Below are 26,337 nucleotides of genomic sequence, written 5' to 3'. Positions count from 1 at the left end.
ATTTGGAAACTCACAAGTGATTTTGATTTCACCATTTTGCATTTTATTTTCCACAAAAGATAAATGAAACAATTTATTAATTGTGTGCTTATCTTTTATCTTTCTTTTTTGAAATAACAGTGTGCTTATCTAGTTTTCACCTACAAGTATATCATAATCACCCAAAATATCTTACTCAACCTTAATTACCGAACGGGTCATAATATTTAGGTGGCACTGTGGCAGTAGTAAATATTTACTTCTTTCAGAAAGGAAAAAGAAGAGGAAAAAAAAGAAAAAAAAAAAAAAGATGAGCACGGTTGAAGGGAAAAGTACCAGCAGAATCTTAGCTGGATGCATAGCAGCTCGCACCTAATTTCCTCCTTACCTTTTCCCACTCTGATTCTTACCTTTTCACACTCTCTTCATCCACCTTCACCTTCACCACCATCTCCATCTGCATCCACCTTCACCACCACCTCTCTCTCTCTCTCTTTCTTATCTGCAAACAGCAAATGAAACACATTCACATTCACACTCAGACTCTCACTCTCACTCTTCAGTCTCTGAAAATTTAGTCCACACTCCCACAATTCAACCATAGCCTCTCTGTCTCTGTCTTCTTCATCTGAGCCGGTAGCGTTAATGTGGAAATACTACAAGTGCAACACAATGCCCACAATTTCCATCACCATCTTCATCCTCTTACTACTCTTATCTTTCACACCCAACCCCATATCCTGCACCCACATTTACACTCACAACCGTAGAATCCTCCATGAACCCTTCTTTCCTCAAGATTCTCTCCCTCCTTCACAACCCCCCACCGCCACTCCTCCTCCTTCTCGGCCCACTACCACCACCCCAAAATACCCATTTTCCAGTTCTACCCCTAAATCATCTCCATTTTTCCCATCCTACCCTTCTCCACCGTCAACTCCTCCGCCACCTTCTACCTCCACCTTCGCTTCCTTCCCAGCCAACATCTCCTCTCTCATCCTCCCCCGCACCTCTTCTCCCAAACACAAATCTCCCAAAGCCGTCGCCGCCGCCGTCTCCGTCGTGGTAATCCTCCTCGCCATTGCCGTTTTCTTCTTATTCTTCCACTGGAGACGCAGGAGGATCCGCGGTCTCGACGACGAAGACGACAAGACTTACCTGTCGTCGGAGGCCCAAACAAATGCAGAGGAAACAAGGCCCACCACTGCGACTGCGACTGCCAGCAAGAGAGTGAGAGGAGCCTCAACTTCAGCAAGTTCTGAGTTTCTGTATCTGGGTACTTTGGTGAACCCTAGTGGAGGAGCTAGGATTGATGATCATGGCGGTTTGGATACTCGGAAAATGGACTCGCCGGAGCTACACCCACTTCCGCCACTTACTGCTAGTGCTAGACAAGCCGAGGAAGAGGATGAAGACGAAGAGTTTTACTCGCCGAGAGGGTCATTGGGTGGGAGTGGGAGTGGAACTGGATCTGGGTCTCGAAGAACTTTTGCGGCAGTGGGGAAAATCAGTGATTCGAGTTCGAATTCGTATTCGTCTTCGACATCGGAATCGGGATCTCCTGCTCGTTCTCACTCTATCAGTCTCTCTCCGCCTGTCAGTTGGAGCCCCAAACCCAAGTCCAGAGAAGAGAACCAAAGCCAAAGCCATAACCAAGCTTCGGCTTCAGCCTTGAATGAACCAGCATTGAATGCAGAGAGAGCTCTGGGTTCATCTCCTACAAGAAAATCGAATGCCTCAGATCGTGGTAGGTACTCACCGACACTGCCTGCTTTATCATTAGAGGTGGGTTTGGGTTTGAAGGAGCAAAACCCAGATGCAGCTTCTTCTTCTTATTCATCATCACCAACATTATCCAATGCTTCTGAGCCAAAAAGACAGTCTTTTTCACCGAGAGACGCAGACCCAGTTGCTGAATCTCCAATAATATCCATGGCTTCTTCTTGTTCTTCATCGCCATTATCCAATGCTTCCAATCCAAAAAGGCAGTCTTTTTCACAGAGAGAGCCAGAACCAGTTGCTGAGTCTCCGACAATATCCAATGCTTCTTCTTCTTCTTCATCGCCCCGATTATCAGTGTTGAAATTGCAGTCTCTTTGTCCACAACAACAATCTGAGAAAGGTTCAGTTGGAAGATATTTGCAGAAAGAGGTAGGCTTAGTTGCTGGATCACCAACAATGTCCAATGCTTCTTCTTCGTATTCTTCATCGCCACGATTATCCAACGGTTCCCAGCCAAAAAGGCAGTCTTTGTCACAGAGAGACGCAGACCCAGTTGTTGAATCAGCGACAATATCCAGTGCTTCTTCTTGTTCTTCTTCGCCAGCGCGTCATTTGGAGCAAAATACAGTTGGCTTATCCAATGTTTGGGACTCAAATGCGCAGTCTGTTAAGGTTCACGCTCCGCCACCACCACCACCACCGCCGCCACCTCCTCCTCCGCCACCGCAGCCTCAGTACAGACATTGGGAAGCTCCGAAACCTTTGACACCAATCTCTAAGCCGCCACCGACGCTATTGATACCGCCTTCAAGGCCTTTTGTATTGCAAACCCCACCAAGAACAAAAACAATAACAGAGGTTTCTCCAATTGAGTTGCCACCGGCCTCTTCAACCATAGAAAACAATGAGGAAACCCCAAAGCCAAAGTTAAAACCTTTACATTGGGATAAAGTCAGAGCCAGTTCTGATCGTGTAATGGTTTGGGATCAACTCAGATCTAGCTCTTTTAAGTATGTTACTCACTTCTCAAACACTCTCTCTTTTCTTTTTCTAGCTCTTTCTCTTTTTGTCTTTCCATTATTATTTTGCGTTGTAATCTGCTTTCGGTTTACTTGTTTTTCTTGGCCTAAAAATGTTCAGTTCTATACTTGTTTGTATCATATTTGTTGACTAATTGTGTGTTGAATTGGGGTGCTGCAGATTAAATGAAGAAATGATTGAGACATTGTTTGTGGTGAATGCCCCGAACCAGAAACCTAAAGAAACAACTCCACGATGGGCGGCTCCCTCACCAAATCAAGAGGACAGAGTCCTTGATCCGAAAAAGTCACAGAATATCGCAATTTCATTAAGGGCACTTAATGTGACCATGGAGGAAGTCTGTGATGCCCTTTTAGAAGGTATCTATGGAAATGAAAAATCAGGTTGCTTTAATAATGAAAAATCAGGTTGCTTTTGATGTCTAACAGTTTTTTTTTTTTTGAATATAAATTCCTACATTTTATTGCTACTTTTGTGTTTACTTGTATTTGTATGAGAATGGCCTTCTCCAGGGTATTGCACAGTTGAAGTCTGTAAATGAAGCAGAAGTTCCTTAGGCAGGCCTCGTTAGAGTTAATCAACAAGCACTTGACTTCTGTCCTCTCTTCTATCTCTTTCTCTCCTTCTGTAGTGCATGCCCATGTGCAGACATTTTAGCTTGCAGACAACAATTTGTGGAAAATTACAATTATGGTTAGGATTGCATTGTTGTAACGTCTTTCAGTGTGATTATGAGTGGTGGGACTTGATACTCGTAGGTGCAGGAGTTGATGTTGAAGTGGCAGTTAAATAAACTAGCACTTCAGGATCAGGAGTGCCTAGAACTTATTGTCTGTCTTTTTCCTTTGCATTTTCATTTTGTTATGTACGCTTTCATCATCTACTGTTTTGTGAAAAGCTAATTTTCTGTAATCCTCTTTAACACAACGCATTAATGGAATGCTAACAACAGATGATGCTTAATATATAGCAAAGGCAAACACCAGAAATTTATCTTCAAAACGAAGACAAATTTTTTTGTTCCACGAAAAGATTAAATAGTTGGTAGGGTGCTGCATGAAAAATCTGTACATCTTCCTATATCTATTCAGATTACAGTAAAGAAAATGGAGCCCCAGAGGTCCTTGTGTAGATATCCATAACTGATGGGCTTTTTTCCCCCTATTATTGAGATACTGAACTTGTAAATAAAGTGAATTTCTTTTCTTTTCTAAACTAAAAAAAAATGCAGGTAATGCGGATACACTTGGTACCGAACTACTTGAAAGTTTATTGAAGATGGCTCCAACGAAAGAAGAAGAACGTAAACTGAAGGAGTACAAAGATGATTCACCAATCAAGCTTGGTCCAGCTGAGAAATTTCTGAAGGCAGTGCTTGATGTGCCTTTTGCGTTTAAAAGGGTGGATGCGATGCTTTACATATCTAATTTTGACTCCGAGGTTGAGTACCTGAAAAAATCTTTTGAAACTCTAGAGGTAATTCAAGTTATTTTATGTCTTCTCCCTCTCCCTGGTTTCCCCTGTTGGTTGCTTTATTTTTTGAATATTACCAAATGGTAATGTTCAGCAATACATCTTCCTTGGAACTTGGAATTTTCCGGACGCCCAATACCACAATATGTTGACTATTCAAATCCTTCATTACAGTTTTTTCTGAACATGGATCATGTGTTGAATGGCCCAGGTTTTTAGGCCAGCTTCCATGAGCATAACTAGGCTTGCCTACTAGTTTCATTGTGTGTGTTTGTGTGGACACACCTTCGAGTCAAGAAAAAAAAAAGGAAGTCAAAGGTGAACTCTAGTGAAGACTTGTTATCCAATGTTCATCTATGCCAATTGCCAATGCAACTTACGTTGTGCTGTATGAATATTTTGCATTCTCCCTGTAAAAATATCTTACTTCACATAATAGATTCCTGCAATAGTCCATTGTTCATTGTTGGGTAAAGATTATAGTTTTGTGGGTTTTATTGAATCTAATTGGTTTTCCTTCTACAGGTTGCTTGTGAAGAACTGAGAAGCAGTAGAATGTTTTTGAAGCTTCTAGAAGCTGTGTTGAAGACTGGGAATCGCATGAATGTTGGGACAAACCGAGGTGATGCCCATGCCTTCAAGCTTGACACGCTTCTCAAGCTTGCTGATGTCAAGGCTGCTGATGGAAAAACAACATTGTTGCATTTTGTTGTACAAGAAATTATAAGAACTGAAGGTGTTAGACTTTCAGGAACCAACCAAACCCCAAACTCCACTTTGAATGAAGATGCAAAGTATAGGAAGCTTGGCCTGAAAGTTGTTTCAAGTCTTAGTTCAGAGCTCACCAATGTGAAGAAAGCTGCTGCAATGGACTCTGATGTGCTTTGCAGTGAAGTTGCCAAGCTTTCAAGTGAGCTTGGGAACATTAAGGAGGTGGTGAAATTAAATGAGATAGTAGGATTGGATGAAAGCACCCAGAAATTTTCAGAGTCAATGAACAGGTTCATGAAAATGGCTGAGGAGGAGATCATAAGAATTCAAGCTCAAGAAAGTGTTGCTTTGTCTCTAGTGAAGGAGATTACAGAGTACTTCCACGGCAACTCAGCTAAGGAAGAAGCTCACCCGTTCAGAATCTTCATGGTGGTGAGGGACTTTCTTACGGTACTTGATCGGGTCTGCAAGGAGGTTAGTTTGATAAATGAGCGAACAATAGTTAGTTCTGCCCATAAATTTCCAGTTCCAGTGAATCCAATGATGCCACAAGTTCTTCCTGTTCCAGTGAATCCGATGATGCCACAAGTTCTTCCTGGATTCCCTATTAGGCGGCCAAACAGTTCCTTTGATGATGAGACTGCATCCCCTTAGTTTTATGGTCTGAATCAGGATGACCTTTTAGCTGCATGTAGCCAAAAACTGCCTGGAACTGGTGGTGGTTAGGAAAGGGTGGAGCTTGTATGGTCGGGCCCTGTTGTAATTTTATTTTATTTTTTCCTTTTGATCTGTATAAATCCATGTAAAAGATTTTGAGTTCATCCTATAGATAATATACAGAAGAATTTTTGTTCAAAAAGAAGAATAAGCTAGTACGCTGAATTTTTTTGGATATGTATTGTAAGCCTATGAACATAAGTTGACCGAAGGTGGTACAAATGCTGTTCAATTACTTAATAAAAAATTCTGCTCATTTAGAAATATAGCGCCTTTTATTATTATTATTATTTTTAATATGGAAATATAGCGCCCTTGGTTGTAAAGTTTTTTGGCTAAATATTGTAAAAATTGAGTTTATTTGTGATACGGTTACTGTTGAAGGTTATTAGGGAAAATGAGGGAATACAGCAAATTTTGGTAACACCATTGCTGAAATTCTAACAAAAAGTATGAGAGAGGAAAGATAAATGATGTGATGGAAAAAGTGAGAAAAAATTTGAATTTCGGTAATGAGATTATTGAAATTCTTGCTGCCCAAAATTCCTACCCAAGTGAAGTGCCTAAAGGAGTGGTCGAAAGGGAAAAAGTCAATTGTGGTAACCAAGTTGCCGAAATTGTAGGAGAGTGAGGAGAGAAAAAAAAGGAATTGTGGCAACCAAGTTGCAGAAAATAGGAGGGAAAAAAGAAAAAAAAAGAATTGTGGCAACCAAGTTAGGGGAGTGAGGGGAGAGAAAATAGGAATTGCGACAACCAAGGTGCCGAAAATTTGTGGGGGGAGGGGGGGGAAAGAATTATGGCAACCAAGTTGCCGTAATTGTAATGGAGGAGAGAGAAATATTTGATAGGAATTTTGGCATGCTGAAAAAAAAAAAAATTGTGGCACTGAAAATTGAAGGAGTCAATCACCTTATCTCTTTTTCTTGATTCTTATTCTCCAAAATACTTGGAATATATTATTTAGGGGTGTTCGCGGTGCAGTGCGGTGTGGTTTTGGGTTATTTTTAGCACTGCACTTTGCGGTGCAGTTTAGCTAAAACCATAACTGCATCGCACCTTATTTTTGCGGTCATATGTGGGGTGCGGTTTAAAATTTAGCCAAAACCACAACCGCACCGCATCTTATTTTTGCGGTTATATATGAAGTGCGGTGTATAAGATGCGATTTGAATGATTTGAAATTGATATATATTTCAAATTTTGGGCTTTTTTTACCCAGGCCCAAAACTAATTTTTCTCTTTATTTTGGTCCAAGTTTTAAACTATTGAGCTAGTTTTTCTTTATTTTGGGCTGGCTTTCTTAATCAACACTTGCTAGAGTTATCAAACTTTTTTTTTTTTTTTTGAAAACTAGGGTCACATATGCACTTCTCCCATCACATCATTTATCTTTACTCTCTCATACTTTTTGTTAGAATTTCGGCAATAGTGTTGCCAAAATTTACTCTCTTTCCTCATTTTCCCAAATAACTTTCAACGGTACCCATACCACAAATAAACTCAATTTTTTACAATGTTCGGCCAAAAGACTCCTTGGTTGTAGGGATTTTTCCTCTTATAGCAATAAACTATGTTCCAACTGAATTTCAGCATTGTATAAAAGTGGATGTGATTTGTAGGACAAAGGATTTCTAGTTTAAAAAAAAAAAAAAAGGAAAAAAAATTCCGATTCTCCAACCTTTTTTACTTCAAAGTAGGTTTGGTTCTATAAAATCATTGGAAAGTGATAACGTTTGATACATTGAAGATACATCTAAATTGACTGGTATTATAATAACCTTGCGAGCCTATACCGGGTACCGCTTGATTTCCATTTCTGACTAGTGTTTTCATTTATCAAAATCAGAGTCTGAGCCTACTTGCATTCCCTGTCGAAGTCCCTTTAAGGTAGTTTATGAGGTCAACTAATGATATTCGTTGCCCGTAGAGTTACTGGTTTCTTTCAGACTAAAGTCTGAGGTATCTTTCAGAGTAATTCTAATTCTGTTCATTTTATTTTTTGGATGAAAAATTCTAGTAAATTTAGTCCACAGGAAAGGTAAGTTTTTCATAGCTATTAATGCTGGATAAAATAAATAAAGTTCTGCTTTTGCTTGTGTACCTAAAAAACGGCTGCTCTAGAAGTACAACATAGTACTGCTTATACAAATATCTATCATCCCTTAAGAACATCCTGGCTGACATGTGATTATCAGCTCCTGGCAAGCTGGCATGTCCTTGACCAAAGATGGTTGAGCAAAATCCTGTTGTGGATTAAATTTTTTAATGTCCCCCCTTGAGAATGGCAATGCATCTCATGCATCCAGCATTGCATCTCATGTATCATCCCTCTTATAATATGTGAGTCTCATATAAGTGTGGGACTCACTGTGAGAGATATGTTGCATATACTAGATGTATAAGATAATTATTGCTTGAATATTGTTATAGTGATGGGTGGTTTCTCACCAAACAAATAAAAGAAAAGAAAAGGTGAGCATTGGACCAGTGGCAGCCTGGCAGGTATAGTTAAGTGGGCAGTGCAGTTGAGAAGTCACTCCATGCTGGAGGCAGCATCTCATGGAGCCTCTGTATGCGATGGATCTCTCATAGCATGTGGGGCCTGCATACTGTGAGGGAGCCGGTGGCTCAATAAGAAAATTGTCCCTCTATGCTGATCATTTAACTGAAACAAAGAGTCAAATTTGCTTGGTTCTGTGCGGTGTAAAATTTTGGATACACTATTGTCCAAGTGTTCAATGGCTATAAATGGTATAACCTCTTTGGAAAAAGGAATTTGAGCAAGCATAAAATGGTGACCATGAGTGGAACATGATGTTTAGTAAGAAAGAAAAGCATATTGTCTTAGATACTAATCAAGTAAGAATCAAGTGCAACAAAGAGGAGAAGACTGATAATTGCGACTTGGGGGCTGGAAGCAGGAATATATTCTAAGTGTTGTATTCTTGTAATTTGGGGAGGGCAAGGGAAATAATGCTCAACAACTTCTCAAGGAAGGTGTTTTATTAAGATCAGAGGGAAATAAATCATTCCTTTGACTTGAAGTGTGAGAATGATGAGTGGGTCACTCTTAGGGTGAACTATGAATCAAATTCATATTTGTGCACAAAATACATAGTTTTGGGGCATGCTACTTCAAAAGGCAATAAGGGAGAGACAGTAGTAGCAGTTTTGGCAAAATTCAGGAAGGTGCAATGAAGCCTGAAGAAGATGAGCAATGGTAGCTTGTTGATAAAACACGAAAGATTGATTGACGTAGCAGCTTTAGGTCTGGTTGAGAACAGTGGTAACTCAACCAAGGCAGATGCAGATGATGTCATGTTGCATTCTAAGATAGCATAGTGGAGGAAATAGTGCAATTTTAATTGTGACATTGTTGATATAGTAGTTCCTTAGGATACATGGGGAAGGTAATTCAACTGAATGTTCCTGTAACCCCTAGAAAATATGGATACTCAAGCACAAATGAAGGTAGTGTCTCCTGATATAGCCTCTCCTGATCTAATCCCTTTCTTCTTATTCTTCTTGTTTCCTTTTCCACCACCTTGGAGGTAAGTTTGCATCTTTCTATTATTTTGAGAATGAATTTTGCCTGCTGGAATGCAAGGAAGGCTTCACATAGAGTCCAAGGTGGTCATAGGACCACCCTGACCTAGAAAAAAAAACAATTGTTATGTATAAATTTTAAAAATTTATGATTTTTTTTATCATTAAAAAAACTTTGTGACACCCTAAATTTTTTTTAGGTCCAATATAATGAAATTTTGGACAAAATTTGGAAACAAGCTTGGTTGTAGACTAAGGGTGTGTTTGGATAGAACTTATTTTGGTGAAACTGAAAACTGAAAACACTATAGCAAAATAATTTTTAAATGTGTGAATAGTACTGTGGGACCCATTTTTAATGAAAAAGTTGATAAAAAGTGTAATTTGTGGGTCCGTGAACAGTGCATATGTGCACTGTTCACGGCAGAAAGTCAACATTTGCGGTTACTGTTCATTGAACAGTAACCGCAATACTCCAAAACAAAACGCGTGAAAAAAAAAAAAAAAAAAAAAAACAGAAACCCAGCAATTTATAACAAATGCAGACGCAAACGTGGTTAAACGTGGATCCAAACATTGCCTAAGGCTACAACTCTATTCAATATATATTTTTTTTATTGAATGTAAATTTTAACAAATCTATCATTTCATTACATTTTCTTCTTAAATCCTCTATACTTGCAAAATTTCAAGAAGATAAAAAATCAATATCTATGTCGTCAATCAAATATTTAAATTTCAAATTTTTGTAGTCTAAAATTATACATAAAAAATAATTTTATGGATCGAATGGTAAATAATATCCGATTGGCACGAAATTTTGACATGTTTTAAGAACATAGAGAACATGCAATTCATAAATTAGATTTTCAAAATACGTAACAACGTTAATTCATTTAGTGAGAGTGACTACAACTAAGTTTGTAGCCAAATTTTGTTCTTAAACTTTGGTCCCTTTAACAATATATTAAGTCCTTGCAAATAAAAATAAAGAGTCCAGGAAAAATTTTATTTAATTAAACTTTTGAAGAGATGTAATTTGCAACATTGATAATGAGACTATTATGTAATGATTCTAAAAAAATAAAATAAAAATTTGTAGAAGGAAATTGTTAGATTTTATTTATTTGTGTGTGTGTGTGTGTTTTTTTTGTCAATGTATGTTCTCTTTTTAATTTTTATTAAATTTTATATAATTTAAGTTTCTTAATGACTACCCTAAAAAAAATTCCTTGAGCCGTCATTGTTGCTGGAATGGGGTGGGTCTAATGACCTCATAGAATATCATTGGAGCAATAAACTTACATACCTCTCATTTTACTATTTTAAAAGGGAAATATATATATATATATATATACCTACAAGTTTTTTTTGTTGATAAATAAGTAATTTTATTAATAAAAACACACTTGAAGAACAACCTTCAAACAGAACAGGACACACTGCAACAACATCAATACTAGAAGAAAGACTTCAAAACACGGCATACTGCCCTATTGCAAACAAGTACACTCCCCCAAACTCCGAACACGGCGGGGCACCTTGCCATTACAACAATACAAAACATATAAACACTTACCAACAGACCTTGCTCAAAGCACATACAAACGCAATGGAAGATATATTCCACCCATTACACAGAGTACTTGACACTGGTTTACAATAAAAAGCCCTCCATCTCACCTTTGTTTCTGATCTTTCTTTAATATAATTAGAGTCTTACAAACTTTCAACCAGAATTGGCATAGTTACTACTAGTTGCCTTGAATGGTTTGCTGTACATTTAAATGCTCTGTGATCTCTGCAGGGCCTCAGCATCCATGCGCTCTAGAACACGGTGAGCTTCTTCCTCTGTTGCTGGAACAACGTTCCTGAGCCTAAATCCATTCTTTGGGGCTTTTGCCTCAGGACGAACAGTGAAAGTAAAATAGAAAGTATTTGACACCTGTTTCAGATTATACAGGAACAGACAAAAGATATGCAATCAATAAAGGGAAATTTTTAAACAGCCATTATGAACTGAAGCTCAAATTCATGTGGATAGTGCAGAAAAGGATATTATAAGCCTTCTACAATTACTCTTTCTAAGGTAATATAAGAGTCATAACATCATTCTATATAAGTACAAATCAACTTTTTTGTTGTTTGAAAGCGGAGTTTGCTAGGACTTACCACGCTAGACCTCATCTCAGGCCTCGTAACGTGAGCAACAACTTCAACATAGATTAGAGGCTGATCAGGATTGTCATGTTCTGTGTAAAGAACACATGATTTGAAACGCAGGAAATCTCCAACATCCACCTGTTCGACAAACATATATAATAAATTGTCTCTAGATATGTACAAAGTTATTCATGTCACATGTAGGCTGAATGCCAAAATGGTAGCCAAAACATGGTAGTGCTAATACATTTTGGGCAAGGTAGAATCAATCTTGCAGGGCTCTTGAGTACAATCTAAATCCCCCAAATTTTGGTTCTTAAAATAAAAAAGTGGCGTCATTTATTTGCAAATACAAGAAACACTTAACTCAAGCCTTAATACTAATTAATTTGGACTAGGCTCCTCATCATCTAAATGGGGTTGGCCATATGTACTCCTTTCCACCATTCCATCTTTATCTAATTATGGTTGATTCTAAGGACAGTGGCTGAGTTGTACACTTGCTGGAAAGGGTGTTGTCGTAGATAAGAAAAGTGTATTTGGAATGCTACTCCCTTGTGTGCCATGATGTGTTTGATTTGAGAGCATTAGTTGCACCCAAGCAAAACTCCATCTCATATGAAGATTCTGTTCTTATTCTCACTTTTTAATTAAATGGCTTCTTGATATATATTACATGTTCATCTTTCATAGGTTTTCTTTACACTCCATTTCAGGAGTTAGTATTAATTTTTTGTGGGGCTTCTCTTGTATACGTCCTGACTATTAGGATAAGCATCCTAAACTAACCACACAAATGAAATCAGAAAGGGGAAGAAATGCTGTCTCAAAAGAAAGGATGATGGTACTCACAGGTTTATAGAAATCAACATGATCAACTTCCAGAAAGGAAGGAACTATTCCAGCAAAGGCATAAGCCGTTGAAAAAGCCAATTCAAATGCTTTGTGCATCAGAAACCCTCCAAAGATTCGTCCATGGAGGTTTCTCTGTTGTGGATGGCATATCAAAGCATTTTCGAGTCGTGTATCCCTCAGAAGAATGCTGTCTCTGTCGGCCAAGGCTGGCATGTCACAGAAAATCCTGCCTTCAGACAACAAAGCTTCTAATCTATTCACCTCCGATTTATCACTTTGCTTTTTATCTTCTCCCCTCTTCATTTTTCTCACTTTATCTCTTGCTTCCGCTCCATCATAAAGGAACTTTTCCTGTTCAGTTTCTGGTGTGAGCCGGTTCACTTGAGCAGCTTTGTTAGTCTTGTAGTCGCGGGCCACAAAGATGAAGTTGGCAGTCAGAGCTACCGAGTCTGAATCATCCGGGCCCTCACCTAACAAACATGTAGTAAATCAGATAATGGTCATCTTTGTGCACATAGGTCTACAATTGTCTAGGCAGAATAATGTTCTCATTTGTTTGAAGAAGAATTCACGCTTTTTGCATGGTTTCTTAGGAGTTAAGTTAGTATGCATATGAGGAGGAGGTGAATTCCAAGATTATTAAAACATACAAGGAAAGCATAATTTCTTGTAAATGATTGAGGAAATTAAAATGATTTTATAACTACTCAACTTAGGCCAGCCTTAATCCCAAATAATTGGGGTCAACTACACTAATGTTTTTTTTTTCCCCACTAAGCCCTAGGTAAGATCACTCCTCTTTTGTATTAATAATTTAATAGGTTGGACATCAGTTGTGAGTACCATCCTTATTCTGTAGATTGGAATTATTTACTCCTCCAGTTTCCTTCATTCTTGGATTATATTGTTTGCATAGGTCATGATGCTGCTAAGGAGAAGTATACAAAAGTAATCAACCTATGAATTTCATAGTTTTAGACTCAGAATGCCAAACTATGTCAATGCTTATAGAAAGAAGGGAGCAAACCTAATAGAACAAAACAAATTAAATAAAATGGGCATTTTATTTGAAAGAAAATTAAAAAAGATGAATACAATCAAGACCAAAGACCTAGTTATACCTCGTAATATCGAAATAGGTCAGTTTAGAAAAAATGTGCTTTACTGCTTTAGTGTACTTATTGTTGACTTATTAAAGATAAATGGATTAAAGTCTTATGATAGATCCTATGACTAGCTATGTTTTAATGGAGTAAATTTTAGGTGATTCCAGCAATATTGATGATTCAAATCATGTAAGTGAATTAAGCAAACTGGCCTAAAGTATTAGCAGCACTCATCATATCTGAACAAATATGTAGTGAAGACCTAAGTGAAGATGTTGTGTTGTGTCACTGAAGGTTATTATCAGCACTCATCATATGTACTCCTGAAGGACATTGAAGTGTAAGTGATGTAGGACAGGTCGAGACACAGTGTACTTGTAGATAGAGTTCCAAGAATAGTCACAGTTTTGGTAGGGAAAGGGAAGGATTTGATTAATTGATTGCAAAAGAGGTGAAAAGAAATTCAGATTTAATTTGTCCACAGTTTCTGAATATATAATAGCATTAGCATGATCAGTATGCGTATAGAGCCCATGCACTAGAGCCCACTAGGCTTACCTAAAATGATATTCACGCGACACCCACTGCCTTAGAGCCCACTAGGCTTACATAAAATGACCGAAATACCCCTCTCTTAAGTCTTAAATTAAACATCAGCTCTCTTTACCAAAGCTCTCAAACTCCAAATTTTAATCTATTTTTCATTATTAAATTAAATTATAAATTTTTTTTTGAGTTCATGTCTCGTGGCTTGTCATCCCCTAAACTAAATTTCTTGTTCCGTCCCTCATGCAAGTTGTATGATGTAGAACAAAATCTACTATTTAATTTTTATAATATATTAATTTTAGTATTTTTATGTAATATTTGTTATTTTAAGTTTAGAGTTATTATTTCGTTATTTTTAGGTGTTGTTAATGTTGTTTAGTCAAATTAGGGTTTTGAAGATTTTTCTAGTCATTTAGTTACTATAGGTTTTATTTTATTTTATTATTTAAACATATTATAGCCTCTAAAGGCAATACCGATTATTATTAATAACTTATTCATAAGTCAAGGGACCTCTTGTGGATTCGTGGTTCATGATCAGAAACTATTAGTTAAGTTTCTGTTCCTTCTAAAAGAGTATCATGTGTGCTTTTTTCTGACTTCTGCAATATCAGTGTTTGGGTAATGTATTATATCAATATGTATGTGGTAAATAGTGGAATGTATTTATAAGTTTGCTTTTGCATTTAGGGTATTTTTTTTTTTTTTTTGGTGAAACGTATATTCTATATGTATGAAAATTTGAAAATCTGAAAGGATTTTGAAAGTATGAAATGGTCTTGTGTAATTAAGTTTCTGTGTGTGTGATTGCTATGATTTCATGGTGTAAGTAGCCGTGTTGTGTTTGTGGTTGATTTCAAGTATGACTCTACATATAAAGATTGTAAGTGAAAGCAAATTGTTTATTCGTATTTTCTAGAGATTTTCTAAAAAATCTTCTTTCTCTTCTTCAATATTTTTGGTAAACAAATAGATGGCGGACTGAGAGAGATGGATGGGTAATTGGTCTTTTACTTTTAGGTATTAGAGCATTTCCACCAGCTCTCTCATAAAAAATGCCATTTTAACACATTAAAAACTTACTTTATCATTTTAACACATCATTTTACAAAATACCATTTATCAGATGTTCTATACTTCAATTCTATACATTAAAATAATATTTACTACACATTAAAATAATATATTAATAATTACTCCCTATCATCCTCATCCTCAACAACAGCGGCACAGCCACCACTGCCGCAACAACACCGACAACCACTACCGGCACAAACTCACATGTGATTCACTGTCTATAATTTTCTTTTAATTTAATAGCAAAATGAATAGAAAAGGATTAAGTATAACAAAGTTTTTGATTTACAGGGTCGATCGTGCTTTTCATTAGTTTAGGTTATAAAATGTTATTTTGAGTATAATTTAGGGTGAAAAGTGTAAATTTTTCCTAAAAATATGTAGAGTAAAAAAAGCATTTTGCACCCTTTATCTTCATTTCTCTCCCTAAATTCTAAAATCGAGCAATGCTCACATTTAACTATTGAAAATGAGCAAATACCCCCCAACTTTAGTAACACATAACGGAATCTTTTTTGATTCATAGAATATTTCATAGGGAAATTACTAAATATGCTTGAGAGAGAAATGCAAATGACCTAATAGTTAAGGACTGAATTGTAATGAACGTACGTGTTGAATTATATTAATATTTCAAATTTAAAATCTCAACAATTTCAAGCTTAATTTTAAAAAAATAAAATAAATTTTGACTTCTCTAGTATAGTGAAGAAGGGAAAAAAAAAAAAAAATTCTTATGATATATTATACTATTATCTCCTAATTAACGTGCTCAATTTTACATATATTTTTTTTTTCAAATTTTTATTACATTGTTATAGAATTTTTAAGGTTATTTATAATTAAAAAAAAAAAAAAAATCCTTTGATAGTCAGAAATAAATCGAAGATAGGAAAAACAAACATTAATATTTTCTTAGTTAATTCAAAATAACAATGTCATATAAGATCTTTGAAATAAAATCAAGGCCTACATAGAACATTCTAAAACTTTCGTGAATATGATTAGCTAATACTTCTTAGTTAATTTTTTTTTTCATTTTACTTTTTAAGTATTCAAATGATTTTTTGGAATATCTTATATTTAGCTTTATCTTATATTTTCATATGTTAATGATAATTTATTTATTGATTATTTTCAATTATTATTTTGCTTATATATATTATGTTAATCAAATATTTATTTTAATAAATTAAGTAGTTTTTTCTTCTATTAATAAACATTTTTTTGAGTTAATTTTGTCTCAACGTTGGGTCATTTGCATTTGCCATCTCAAAAGTACTTTAATAATTTTATTGTGAAATATTCCAAGAATCAAAAGATTCTATAATAAAGTAGGGGTATTTACTCATTTTCAAAACATTAATTTTTGATTTTGTAGTTTAGGATGATAATTGTGAACTAACCCATAAATAAAAGGGAGAAAGTGTTTTTTTTTTTTTTTTTCCCCAAATTTGTAATTTGTACATTTTTTTCCTCCACTTTTAAGAAAAGCCCAAAAAATATATTGATGTGAGAGATATTATAAATTATATTATATAAATCTTACAAATTAATGTGTCATCAATTATAAAAAATAATTCAAATACAAAAAGAAAATACAATTTGTAACTGTTTTACCATTTTCCTAAAGAAAATTATGGATTAATATATATGCAACTCAATCTTCATTATGGAAATTAGTAATTTTAAAAGTAATGATGATGGATTTTAAATTTTTTTAAAATTAATATAGAATATTAACTAAATTTTATTTAAGTAATATTTAAACATAAGAAGGTGTATTTAAAAATTATAGCTGTAGATCTCAAAGACTCAAACTGTATTCTATTCATTTTCCGTATTACATTACCTTGAGTTATGACTTCCATTTGAATCTCAATTGAGGAGCGGCCAACCCATATGATAGAACCACTTATTTTGAGATCTTTGTCAACACTTATTGGCTTCTTCAGCACGATCCTGTCCACAGAAGCTGTGACTAGCATGAGAGGCCTTGTTGTGATATCATCATCCGAACAATGCTATTTAATCCCACACCAAACAAACAAACAAACAAGTCACTATATAAGATACTATTTATAAATCTTACTATATTATTTAGTTTTTTTCTACAGCATTTTCAATAAAAAAAATTTCAGTTTTAGTTAAATAAACTATTCCCAAATGGACCTAAAATTTCATTACAAATTTCCAGCTTTTAACATGAAAATGATCAACTATGCACACAAGTTAACCCCTTTGAGAGAAGTAAATTTCAAGAATTTCCTAATGAAGTGTAAAATTCCAGTACATGTGGTAAAATATTGAGGGAATCACTTACCTTGACATGTTTCCAGCTTTTAACATACAAATGAATGTGATCCGCCACACAATATAGCAACTTTGTTTTTTAAGTCACCACAAAGATTTTATCACTACTGGATCACTTGAACCCAAAAACATCTCATTCGAGAGAAGTAAATTTGAAGCAATACTACCCAAAGTGTTAAATTCCAATAATCAAACAAGTGGTAAAATGTTGAGAGAGAGAGAGACCTTGAAAGTGATGGTGCCAGCCAAGGCATCAAGGTCTTCGAGCAACTTTCCAATTCTGAACTCATTCCATGGATCCTTATACTGCTCTCTCAAGGTGGAGTCGGATGAGAAAGCATAGACAATGGTGGTGCGACTCTCTGAGGGAGTTCTTGTGAGCAATTCAGTAGGAGGAGGGGCATCGTCTGGTATGTCAAATAGCCTCTCATTGATGCTCACCCTCTCGTCCCACAATGCATCTGTCACTGGTGAATGGTACACTCCTGGCCAATAGCTAATGGGCTTGTGCACCTCAGAAGAAGAAGTAGGAGAAGATTTGGCATCCTCAGTGGGCTTAGTCAAAGTTGAGACAACAGGAATGGTGTTAGAAGAAAGAGAGGAATTCAAATCCATGGAATATTTGGTTTTTCCTTTCAAAGAAACACCACCGGGTTTTAGATTAGTTTTGTGTGGAGAAGTCACAAATGGGATGTGAGAGTGAAAGCAAACATATATAATGTGGCTGAGTGTTAGTATTACACACCGACGTGTACGATTCCACTTTAGTTTATCTCCAGCAGATTCTCCAAATTTTTTTACTGAGAATGAACAGTGACTTTCACATTTTAGCTATTTATTTTTTTAAATACACTTTTCAATAGATTTTCTATCTCATTCTCTATCTTATTTAAATATTATTATTTCATTCATTTTTTATTCTTTTTTTTATCATCATTTATTCTTTCTATATTCATTCCCAACAATTATATTTTTCTAATGAAAAGTGTTTTATCCACAATATTTTTCGCAATACTTTCACAAGAATCACATCAAAATCTTATGTAAAAAGTTGTTACTACTTCTAATTTGAACTCTCCACTGAAATTATTTTTTTACTCACCAATATTAGCTAATAACAATCTATTACTTAAGATTTATTGTGAAAATATTGCGGTAGTATTTCTTAATTGTAATTTCTTATTTTTTATATTATTTCTTAATTGTAATTTCTTATTTTTTATATTATTTTTTCCTTCACACCATTTGTCATCCATACATTTTTTTTGTTTTTTTTTTTCTCTCTTGGTTTTTTCTCCACCACACACGTATCCCACTTCTTTCCTCTATCTACCTTCTTTTCTTTTTCTAGTTCATTTTGGTCATTTCTTCAGCAATCTCCTATCTCTCTCTCTCTCTTTTTACTTTTTTCTATTTCTACTTGATTCTAGAACACTCTCTCCCTCTATCTCACACAAACAAATTCTCTCTCATACACACATAGATCATGGGCAGAGAAGTGGAGATCGGCGTTCTACATGGCTTTTTTTTTTTTTTTTTTTTTTTTTTTTTTTTTTTTTTTTTTGTTCTGGTTTGATTAGTTTTGTTTAATTGTTCAAATTTCATTAGGCTTATGAGAAAGATTGTTTTTGTGTTTCAAATATTTCGATTGGGTTTTGTGTTTTTGTTTTGATTGTGGTATATTACCGTTGAGATAGAGAAGCACGAGAGAGAAAGAATTTTTTTTTATTCAACCGGGCATTATTTTAAGGGAGAATATTGTATAGAGAAGCTACAGTAATTGCTACAATGTTCTTTATTTGTAGAGAAGCACTGTAGCAACTTCAAAATAAATTTAGAAAAGTTTTGTGTTTCGAGAACTGGTTGGAGTGTGAACAGTAGCATTTTCTCTTGTAAAAATAGTGGTTGGAGTACTGTTGTTTAAACAGCAGTTTTCAACTACATTATATGTATTTTTATACATTTTTTCACCTACACATATTTTCACAAAACAATAACGTTATTAGAAATATCCTACCAAACGGGCCCTATCTGTGTGTAACATATACAGTGAGAAGTTGATTGGGTGCAATAAACACTGTGTAATATGAATTAGATAGGTCACTCTGTCACCGTGAGGGCAACCAATAAAATTGGAACAATGTTACTACACAAACAGATATTCTGCTGAGTGCGATGCCTTCATTATATGGATGCATCAATAGTAATAGTGCTGGTAGGGTAGGAAGAATGCATTATTCACGTGGCGGGTCCAACACAAAAAATGAAATCTCAACTGAATTAAAAAAAAAAACAAAAACAAAAACAAAGAAAAGACCATTATTATTATAATTATTATGCCCATTCCCTCTGCCCCAATTCCCTCTCAAAGAAAAGACCATTGATTAAAGAGAAACCCACCGTAGAAATAAATGTGACACACCCTGTGTGAGGTGGGCAGGCTTTAGACTCTGGCTTCTCACTCAAGCAAAAATGTTTATGAGGGTCTGGGTTTCCAATTCTATGAGTACTTATTAGAAACTGTCTGGAAGTAATTAAATGCATGATTAATAAAGTTCATCGTAAATATGAAAGAATAAAACGAAAAATGGAATATCATGCAACTGTCCCTCTAAAATACCTCATAAAATTTTCGAATTCTAGTAAGGTTGGGATAAAATACTGAGCTTAGCCTACCTAATCAATAACTCGATCTGGTGTATATATAAAATGCAAATTCGAGTTGCTCCAATGGTAGCATCACATGAGGAAATCAAGTTGATCATATGAGTGAGTTTAAAATTGCATATAGTGTCAAATAATTGAACATTGATAATAATTACTTATTTGATGCATGTGGTACACTAATATAAACTAGTGTCAAATCGTTATCAGAGTTAATAATCCAAAAAGGTGGCTTTAGGATCAACCAACTATCGACCTTATCTTAGGCTACCAAATCAATTAGTTTAGTGTACATAATAATGTATATTATGTATATATCAATTATATATATATATATATATATATATACAAGCCGATGTGAATGCTGACATCACATGCGCAAATCAAGTAGCTCGAATGCTGACATGGAAAAAAAAAAAAATGCTGACATGAAATGCGTAAATCATGTCTGGCTTTAATGGTGTGGCTAGAAGAATTTCGAACAAAGATTGGGTGGCAAGTCCAAAAACTACCTGCATCTTTAACTTTAACTTTTCTTTAGCAATGATGATGTATCTCACTTGATGTAGTGTTTTATTTTTGAATATTTCTATTGAGAAGACCATAAAATGTCCATTGAGATACAATTTTTTTTGGATACCTCAATCAATTGTTTGGTATTACTTGATGTATCTATCGAAGCATCTAGAGTTTAAATCTCTATTTTTCAACTATCGAATTAAATAAAAAAAAGGGTAGAAAATTCTTGGTTATTAATAATAATTGTTAGGATCATTTAAGTATTGGCAAATTACGTGTTAAAATTTTTGGGGCAATTGCAAAATATTTTTCATGTAAGTCAATTGATTTATGGTTTGGGTTTTCAAGAAGAAACGAGCGGAAAGTTGAAGTTGTTGCTTCTAAAGAATTGAGTCAATTGAAGATGAAGTTTGGCCAATCGAGTTGTCAAGCAAGCAGACAAGAATAGAGCCACAGAGCAGTTCACTCCACTGTCCACTATTCCACTCTTGCCCAAAAGATGTTTCATATTAGTTTTGAAGTTTGAGTGCAGCCATCCAACCTTTGATTTATAACCCTTATATGCACGAAAATAAAACCCTAATTGATCTAGAACGAAGGTAGGAGGCTAGTGTACCTTTTAAAGAGAAGTTCTTGTATTCTTTCATACCTTTACCCTCTCCCATTGACCATCTTTGAGAGGAGAATGTCACCAAAATATTGAGCGTATGTAGCCTTGAGTGATTTGGATTGTTGGAAAACCACAAAGACATTAGAAATCTTCAAGAGGCCTTGGAGTATTTGAGAGATTGGACTTGTGTTTGGCGTACTTGACTAGTGTTTGGAGACCATGAAGAAAAATGTCTAATGCAGTATTGTGATGCCCGATTTGATTGATTGTGTGATGTGTGTGGGTGTGTGATGAGTCTCACATTGGGTATTTACTGGGTTGAACTGGGCTTTATTAACAAGAGGCCTTGGAGTATTTGAGAGATTGGACTTGTGCTTGGCGTACTTGACTAGTGTTTGGAGACCATGAAGAAAAATGTCTAATGCAGTTTTGTGATGTCTAATTTGATTGATTGTGTGATGTGTATAGGTGTGTGATGAGTCCCATATTGGTATTTACTGGATTGAACTGGGCTTTATTAACTACAAGGAGCCTCAATTGTGACTAGTTCTTTTGAGGTATAGCGCAAATGTGACTAGCGCTTTTCCTTGGGTCGTTATAAGTTTGTTGCTAGGACGCTCAAGTACATGTACATTGCATAACTAGAAGTTTTGTAAGTCGTTATATATTGCAATTTAATTTGGATTTAGTGTTAGGATTAGTGCCCTCAAATCCTATTGTATGATGCTATGTATGACATTATCTTGTAATTAATAAAGTTGTTTTTATTATTATCTAAAATAATGGTAATATGAATATTGAGACATTATCATATAGTCCATGAGATGCATAGTATGTGATTTATATGATTTAGTCACAGAAAATATAAATTACAAATTCTTTGCAAACTCAAAATTTAGTTTGTTGTCGGTGATTAAATTGGGCATTTCATTTGTGAAGACCATAACATATTAACTAAGATGATTTGTCTTGATCATGGAAGTGGAGAATTCTAGTTGGTATGTTGATATGTTTTAAGAGTTAAGATATATTGAACTGGATCGTTGTGAGATTTATTATTCTCCTAACGACCGTCAAATGAATAATAAATTTGTGGGTTCTAGTTAACTCAACTGATAAAGTCTTTGATAGTTGAATAAGAGATCTGAGATTTGATCTCCGCCTACACCAAAAACTTATTGGTGTCTTGGTCTGATGATAAATGGCTATTATCAGAAGTGGATGCCATAATTTGAAATTCTCTCTCTAAAAAAAATGAATAATAAATCTCACGACTTATATTTACATGAACTTTTAATCCTGAGAGAATAATGAACCTAATCATGAAGTGTAGGTTGCTTTGATATATCAAGAGTGAGATTTAAAGTCACGATCAAAACCTTAGTATGTTGGTAGCCACATTTAGTGTTGATAGAACATATATTCTCAAGATGGAATTCATAATCTCTTAACGGAGATATAAAATATTTCATTGAGATAAATTTAATGGGTTTGGTAATTCAGAGTGTTACGCCTAACCACTTTAGTAAGGAGTTACTAAAGGATTTTATAAATATATGATGAATAATTTAAAGGATTAAACTGGGTACTCAAGGAATTAAGATGTAGTAATCTTCAAAGTGGTAGTCTACATTCATGGTTTTGTATTACTATGAATATGTTATGAAGGGGTTGCATGTACAATAAAGTCTTGGGATATAATTTATAAATAAGGACTGGAGTGCAATTATATTTATATAGTGGTATTAAATATAATTAATGGTGACTTTGGACTTATCAAGAGTTGACAGAAAAGCTCACGGCCCATTGGAGCTAGAGTCTTATTTGTTCTCTTTTGGTCCTAATCCAGGCCACATACTTAAGCCCAATTGGAATGACCCAAAAGGTTAGACCAATTAGATAATCAGTTAGATTTTAAGGGAGAAACATATAGAATTTTGTAACAAGTTGTAAGTCTATAAAATGGTGTGTATGTGAGCCCAATTTTCCCTTTCTCTTATTCTCTATTGAAAACTGATTGAGAGACCACACTTCTTGGGCGTTAGTGGAATTGGAGTGAAGATAAAAAATGTTCCCAAGTATTTCTAATCATTGGTTTTTGAATTTCACCACACCAAGGTACGCTCTCTTGTTCTTGAATTCAGAAATTTACATAGTGCATGTTATCAATTACGAATGAAGTAGATCATTTTCCACTGCGTATGTTTTGTATGAGATACAAACCATGTTTTTCCAACATCTAGTTAATCACTTAATAAGCTACTAGATATCTAAACATGTATTTTCAATAATTAGTTAATAGTGATGGAAAAAGCTGACATGATTAACAGTGATAATGGAAAATGATTTTTTTATTCCATTAGATTTCCATTACCACTAGACATTTTTTTTTTTTTTTTTTAGTGCATGTTATCAATTACGAATGAAGTAGATCTGTTAATTTTCCACTGCGTATGTTTTGTATGAGATACAAACCATGTTTTTCCAACATCTAGTTAATCACTTAATAAGCTATACTAGATATCTAAACATGTATTTTCAATAATTAGTTAATAGTGATGGAAAAAGCTGACATGATTAACAGTGATAATGGAAAATGATTTTTTTATTCCATTAGATTTCCATGCGGACTACCACTAGACCATAATTTTTTTTTTTTTTTTTTAAAGGTAGAGGAATGCTACATCTATTATAGTTTTACAACAAATCTTAAGTGATAGACTGTTATTTGTTACAATCTTGGTCCACCACTAATATCACATTTTCAGCTATTGATAATAATTTGTCACTTATGATTTGTTATGAAAATATTGTCATCGTTTCATTTCTATAAAAGAAAAAAGGTTTGAGTTTAATAACCCAGTTCAATATAGTCACCATTATCCCTTACTAGAAACCAAAAAAAAAAAAAAAATCCCTAACTCAAAAAAGACTAGCAATCACAACGGCATAACCAATAGAAAATATTGAGCAACATTTAAAAAGTGAGGAAGACGAAAAGGAAGGAGAAGTGAGCAACTAATAGATAAGAGATTTGAAAGTGGCACCAAAGCTGTCTCATTGGAGTGCTTCGTTTTCTTCTTTATTGTGAGTAGCACTAGCACCAACAATTGCAACCACTGCCAATACTATCAGGACAATAAACTAACTGCACCACCCTCTTGGCCTTTATAATTTTTATAACACAAATTAATATATATATATATATATATATATTAATAGGTAAAGCTGAGAGAGAGTTCAATTAGAATTTGAATTTGAGAAAAAAGACGTGTTTCTCTCCTCACATAGGAGCTCTCTCTATCTCGTGACCCTTGCGAGATTACCCTCTCCCTTAGTTTAACTAAGGGTTTGCCTTTTCATTTTTTTTTTCCCTTATTCTCTTATTGGAACGTTCCTGTTACATTTCCAATGGCTGACAAAGTGATCCATAGTTTGGACAAGATGAAACTAACACTGGATGAGGTGGAAGTGATACCGATTTCGGAGGAAGGCCAAAAGGAGGAAATAGATAGTTGTGCACAGAGTCTTATTGGGAAGTTTCTTACCTGCAAGTCTTTTAACAGGAAGGCGGCTCAAAGTACGTTGAGAAGGGCATGGGGTTTGGGAGATGGAGTTCAGATTGTGGAAGTGGGCTCCAACTTGTTCCAGTTCCAGTTCAAGTCAGAGTTTGAATTGGATCGGGTGGTTAGAGGAGGCCCTTGGTCATTCGATAATCAAGTGCTAATGTTAAGGCGGTGGCAACCAGTGATGATGGCAGCCAATGTAAAATTTGATTTGGTGGCTTTATGGATTCAAATATAGGGAGCTCCATCTAATATGGTCTCTCCCAAAGTTGCTATAGAGATTGGCAAACAGATGGGCGAAGTTTTTGAAGTGGAAAAAAGAACTGGACAGGATACGCAACACCGTTTCATGAGAGTTAAGGTAGCACTAGCAACGTCCAAGCCTCTACGGAGAAGAGCGTTTCTTGGTAGTACGGATGGCCAAAATACATTGGTGCATTTTAAGTATGAAAGGTTGCCTACGTTCTGCAGAATAATGGGGCATGATCTCAAAAATTGTGCGCAGCATTATGCATCAAGGAAGAACGGTGTGGAGGAGGCTTGTTAGTATGGGGAGTGGCTGAAGGCAATTGGTGGGAAGTTTCGAACCCTTCCAAAGGAAACACCCACAAACTCTAAGCAAACAAATGGTGAAACTGTGAGTCAAGGACTCGGTGGTTAGGGAGCGGCGGTAGTGGTGGTTGGTGAGAAGCACACGGAGGCACCGACGGAAAGGAAGAGTCACACAAACGACGACAACGTAAAACAAGAAAGCACAGAAAGTGAGGAGAATGTTTCCGTAATTGATGGAGTGATTGATGGAGCAATTATGGGTATTGTGAAACCGTTATCTTCGGTTATAAACACAGCTGAACCGATTTCAAATTCAACTCAAATTCCAACTATCACACCCACTGTTCACGTGGGAGACATGTTAACTAAACTACATGCTGAGCACGTGAGCGACAATGACGAAGTTGGGCTTCAGGACTCTAAACATAAGCCCACTTGGAAAGAATTATTAGGATGGATTGTGGGCCGAGAGGAGACAATAGAGATGAAGTTTTACATGTACTAGGAAATAGAAGTTTGCAATCCCAGGAAGCCGCAAGCGACGACGACATTGAAAACATGGAGAAAAAGAAAAGCAAGACTTAACATGATACTCAGATTTTTGAAACGGCGGGGGTGTCGAAACACCCTTGCCATGCACAATGAGATTGTTAGCCTGGAACTGCTAAGGGCTTGGGAACCCTTGGACAGTCCGCAGCCTTCATAAATTGGTGAAGGACCATGCTCTCACGGTGTGTTTTTTGATGGAGACACACCTAGATAAAGATGGGTTCGATATTCACTGTAAAGAATTACCGTTCTAGAACAAACTCATAGTGAAGAAGCCAAACTCGGGGGGAGGGTTGGCTTTGTTGTGGAAGTCACAAAAGTCTTTAGAGGTGATTAACTTCATAGACAATCACTTTCTAGCAAGAGTGGTGGAGGAGGGTGGCTTTGAATGGACGCTAACCTGTTTCTACGGATGGCCTGATGCATGCCAAAAACACAAATCATGGGCTTTGTTATCCCACTTGTCTTCGTTTGCTCAAGGACCATGGTGTTGTATTGGCGACTTCAATGCCATATTACATTCGACTGAAAAACAGAGCAAGTTTCCTCCCCCTTTCAAACAGATGGATGCTTTTCAAATGGTGTTGGAATCTTGCAAGTTAGTTGACTTGGGTTTTATTGGCTA

General features: G+C 35.6%; 2 protein-coding genes across 2 annotated transcripts; one reads left to right on the top strand and one right to left on the bottom strand.

Moving 5' to 3' along the window:
- The first annotated feature begins 267 nt into the window (after positions 1-267).
- Positions 268-5,907, top strand: LOC115959322 (formin-like protein 1). The gene is made up of 4 exons (XM_031077676.1): positions 268-2,711; positions 2,902-3,101; positions 3,974-4,218; positions 4,741-5,907. Exons 1-4 carry the CDS (start codon positions 625-627, stop codon positions 5,578-5,580), a joined length of 3,372 nt encoding a protein of 1,123 aa, XP_030933536.1. The 5' UTR covers positions 268-624; the 3' UTR covers positions 5,581-5,907.
- A 4,843-nt stretch (positions 5,908-10,750) lies between these two features.
- LOC115960792 (acyl-coenzyme A thioesterase 9, mitochondrial) lies at positions 10,751-17,937 on the bottom strand. Its single transcript, XM_031079783.1, has 5 exons — positions 17,478-17,937; positions 16,792-16,963; positions 12,205-12,677; positions 11,362-11,490; positions 10,751-11,134 (listed from the first exon to the last, which is right to left on the bottom strand). The coding sequence occupies exons 1-5, from the start codon at positions 17,865-17,867 to the stop codon at positions 10,973-10,975; spliced, it is 1,326 nt and encodes a 441-aa protein (XP_030935643.1). The 5' UTR covers positions 17,868-17,937; the 3' UTR covers positions 10,751-10,972.
- Positions 17,938-26,337: the final 8,400 nt, after the last annotated feature.

Source organism: Quercus lobata, chromosome 9, assembly GCF_001633185.2.
Source record: "Quercus lobata isolate SW786 chromosome 9, ValleyOak3.0 Primary Assembly, whole genome shotgun sequence".
Taxonomy (NCBI): Eukaryota; Viridiplantae; Streptophyta; class Magnoliopsida; order Fagales; family Fagaceae; genus Quercus; species Quercus lobata.
The sequence above is the reverse complement of the archived record's forward strand: the minus strand, read 5'-3'. Positions and strand labels throughout refer to the sequence as shown.

What these genes read in the sequence shown, in the direction of transcription:
- LOC115959322 (XM_031077676.1), top strand. Translation starts at nt 625, where the DNA reads ATGTGGAAATACTACAAGTGCAACACAATGCCCACAATTTCCATCACC. An exon ending in CTCAGATCTAGCTCTTTTAA is followed by an intron (nt 2,712 to 2,901) that starts GTATGTTACTCA and finishes GGGGTGCTGCAG; the next exon opens with ATTAAATGAAGAAATGATTG. An exon ending in AATCTTTTGAAACTCTAGAG is followed by an intron (nt 4,219 to 4,740) that starts GTAATTCAAGTT and finishes TTCCTTCTACAG; the next exon opens with GTTGCTTGTGAAGAACTGAG.
- LOC115960792 (XM_031079783.1), bottom strand. Translation starts at nt 17,867, where the DNA reads ATGGATTTGAATTCCTCTCTTTCTTCTAACACCATTCCTGTTGTCTCA. An exon ending in CTGGCACCATCACTTTCAAG is followed by an intron (nt 16,964 to 17,477) that starts GTCTCTCTCTCT and finishes GGGATTAAATAG; the next exon opens with CATTGTTCGGATGATGATAT. An exon ending in AATGGAAGTCATAACTCAAG is followed by an intron (nt 12,678 to 16,791) that starts GTAATGTAATAC and finishes CATGTTTGTTAG; the next exon opens with GTGAGGGCCCGGATGATTCA.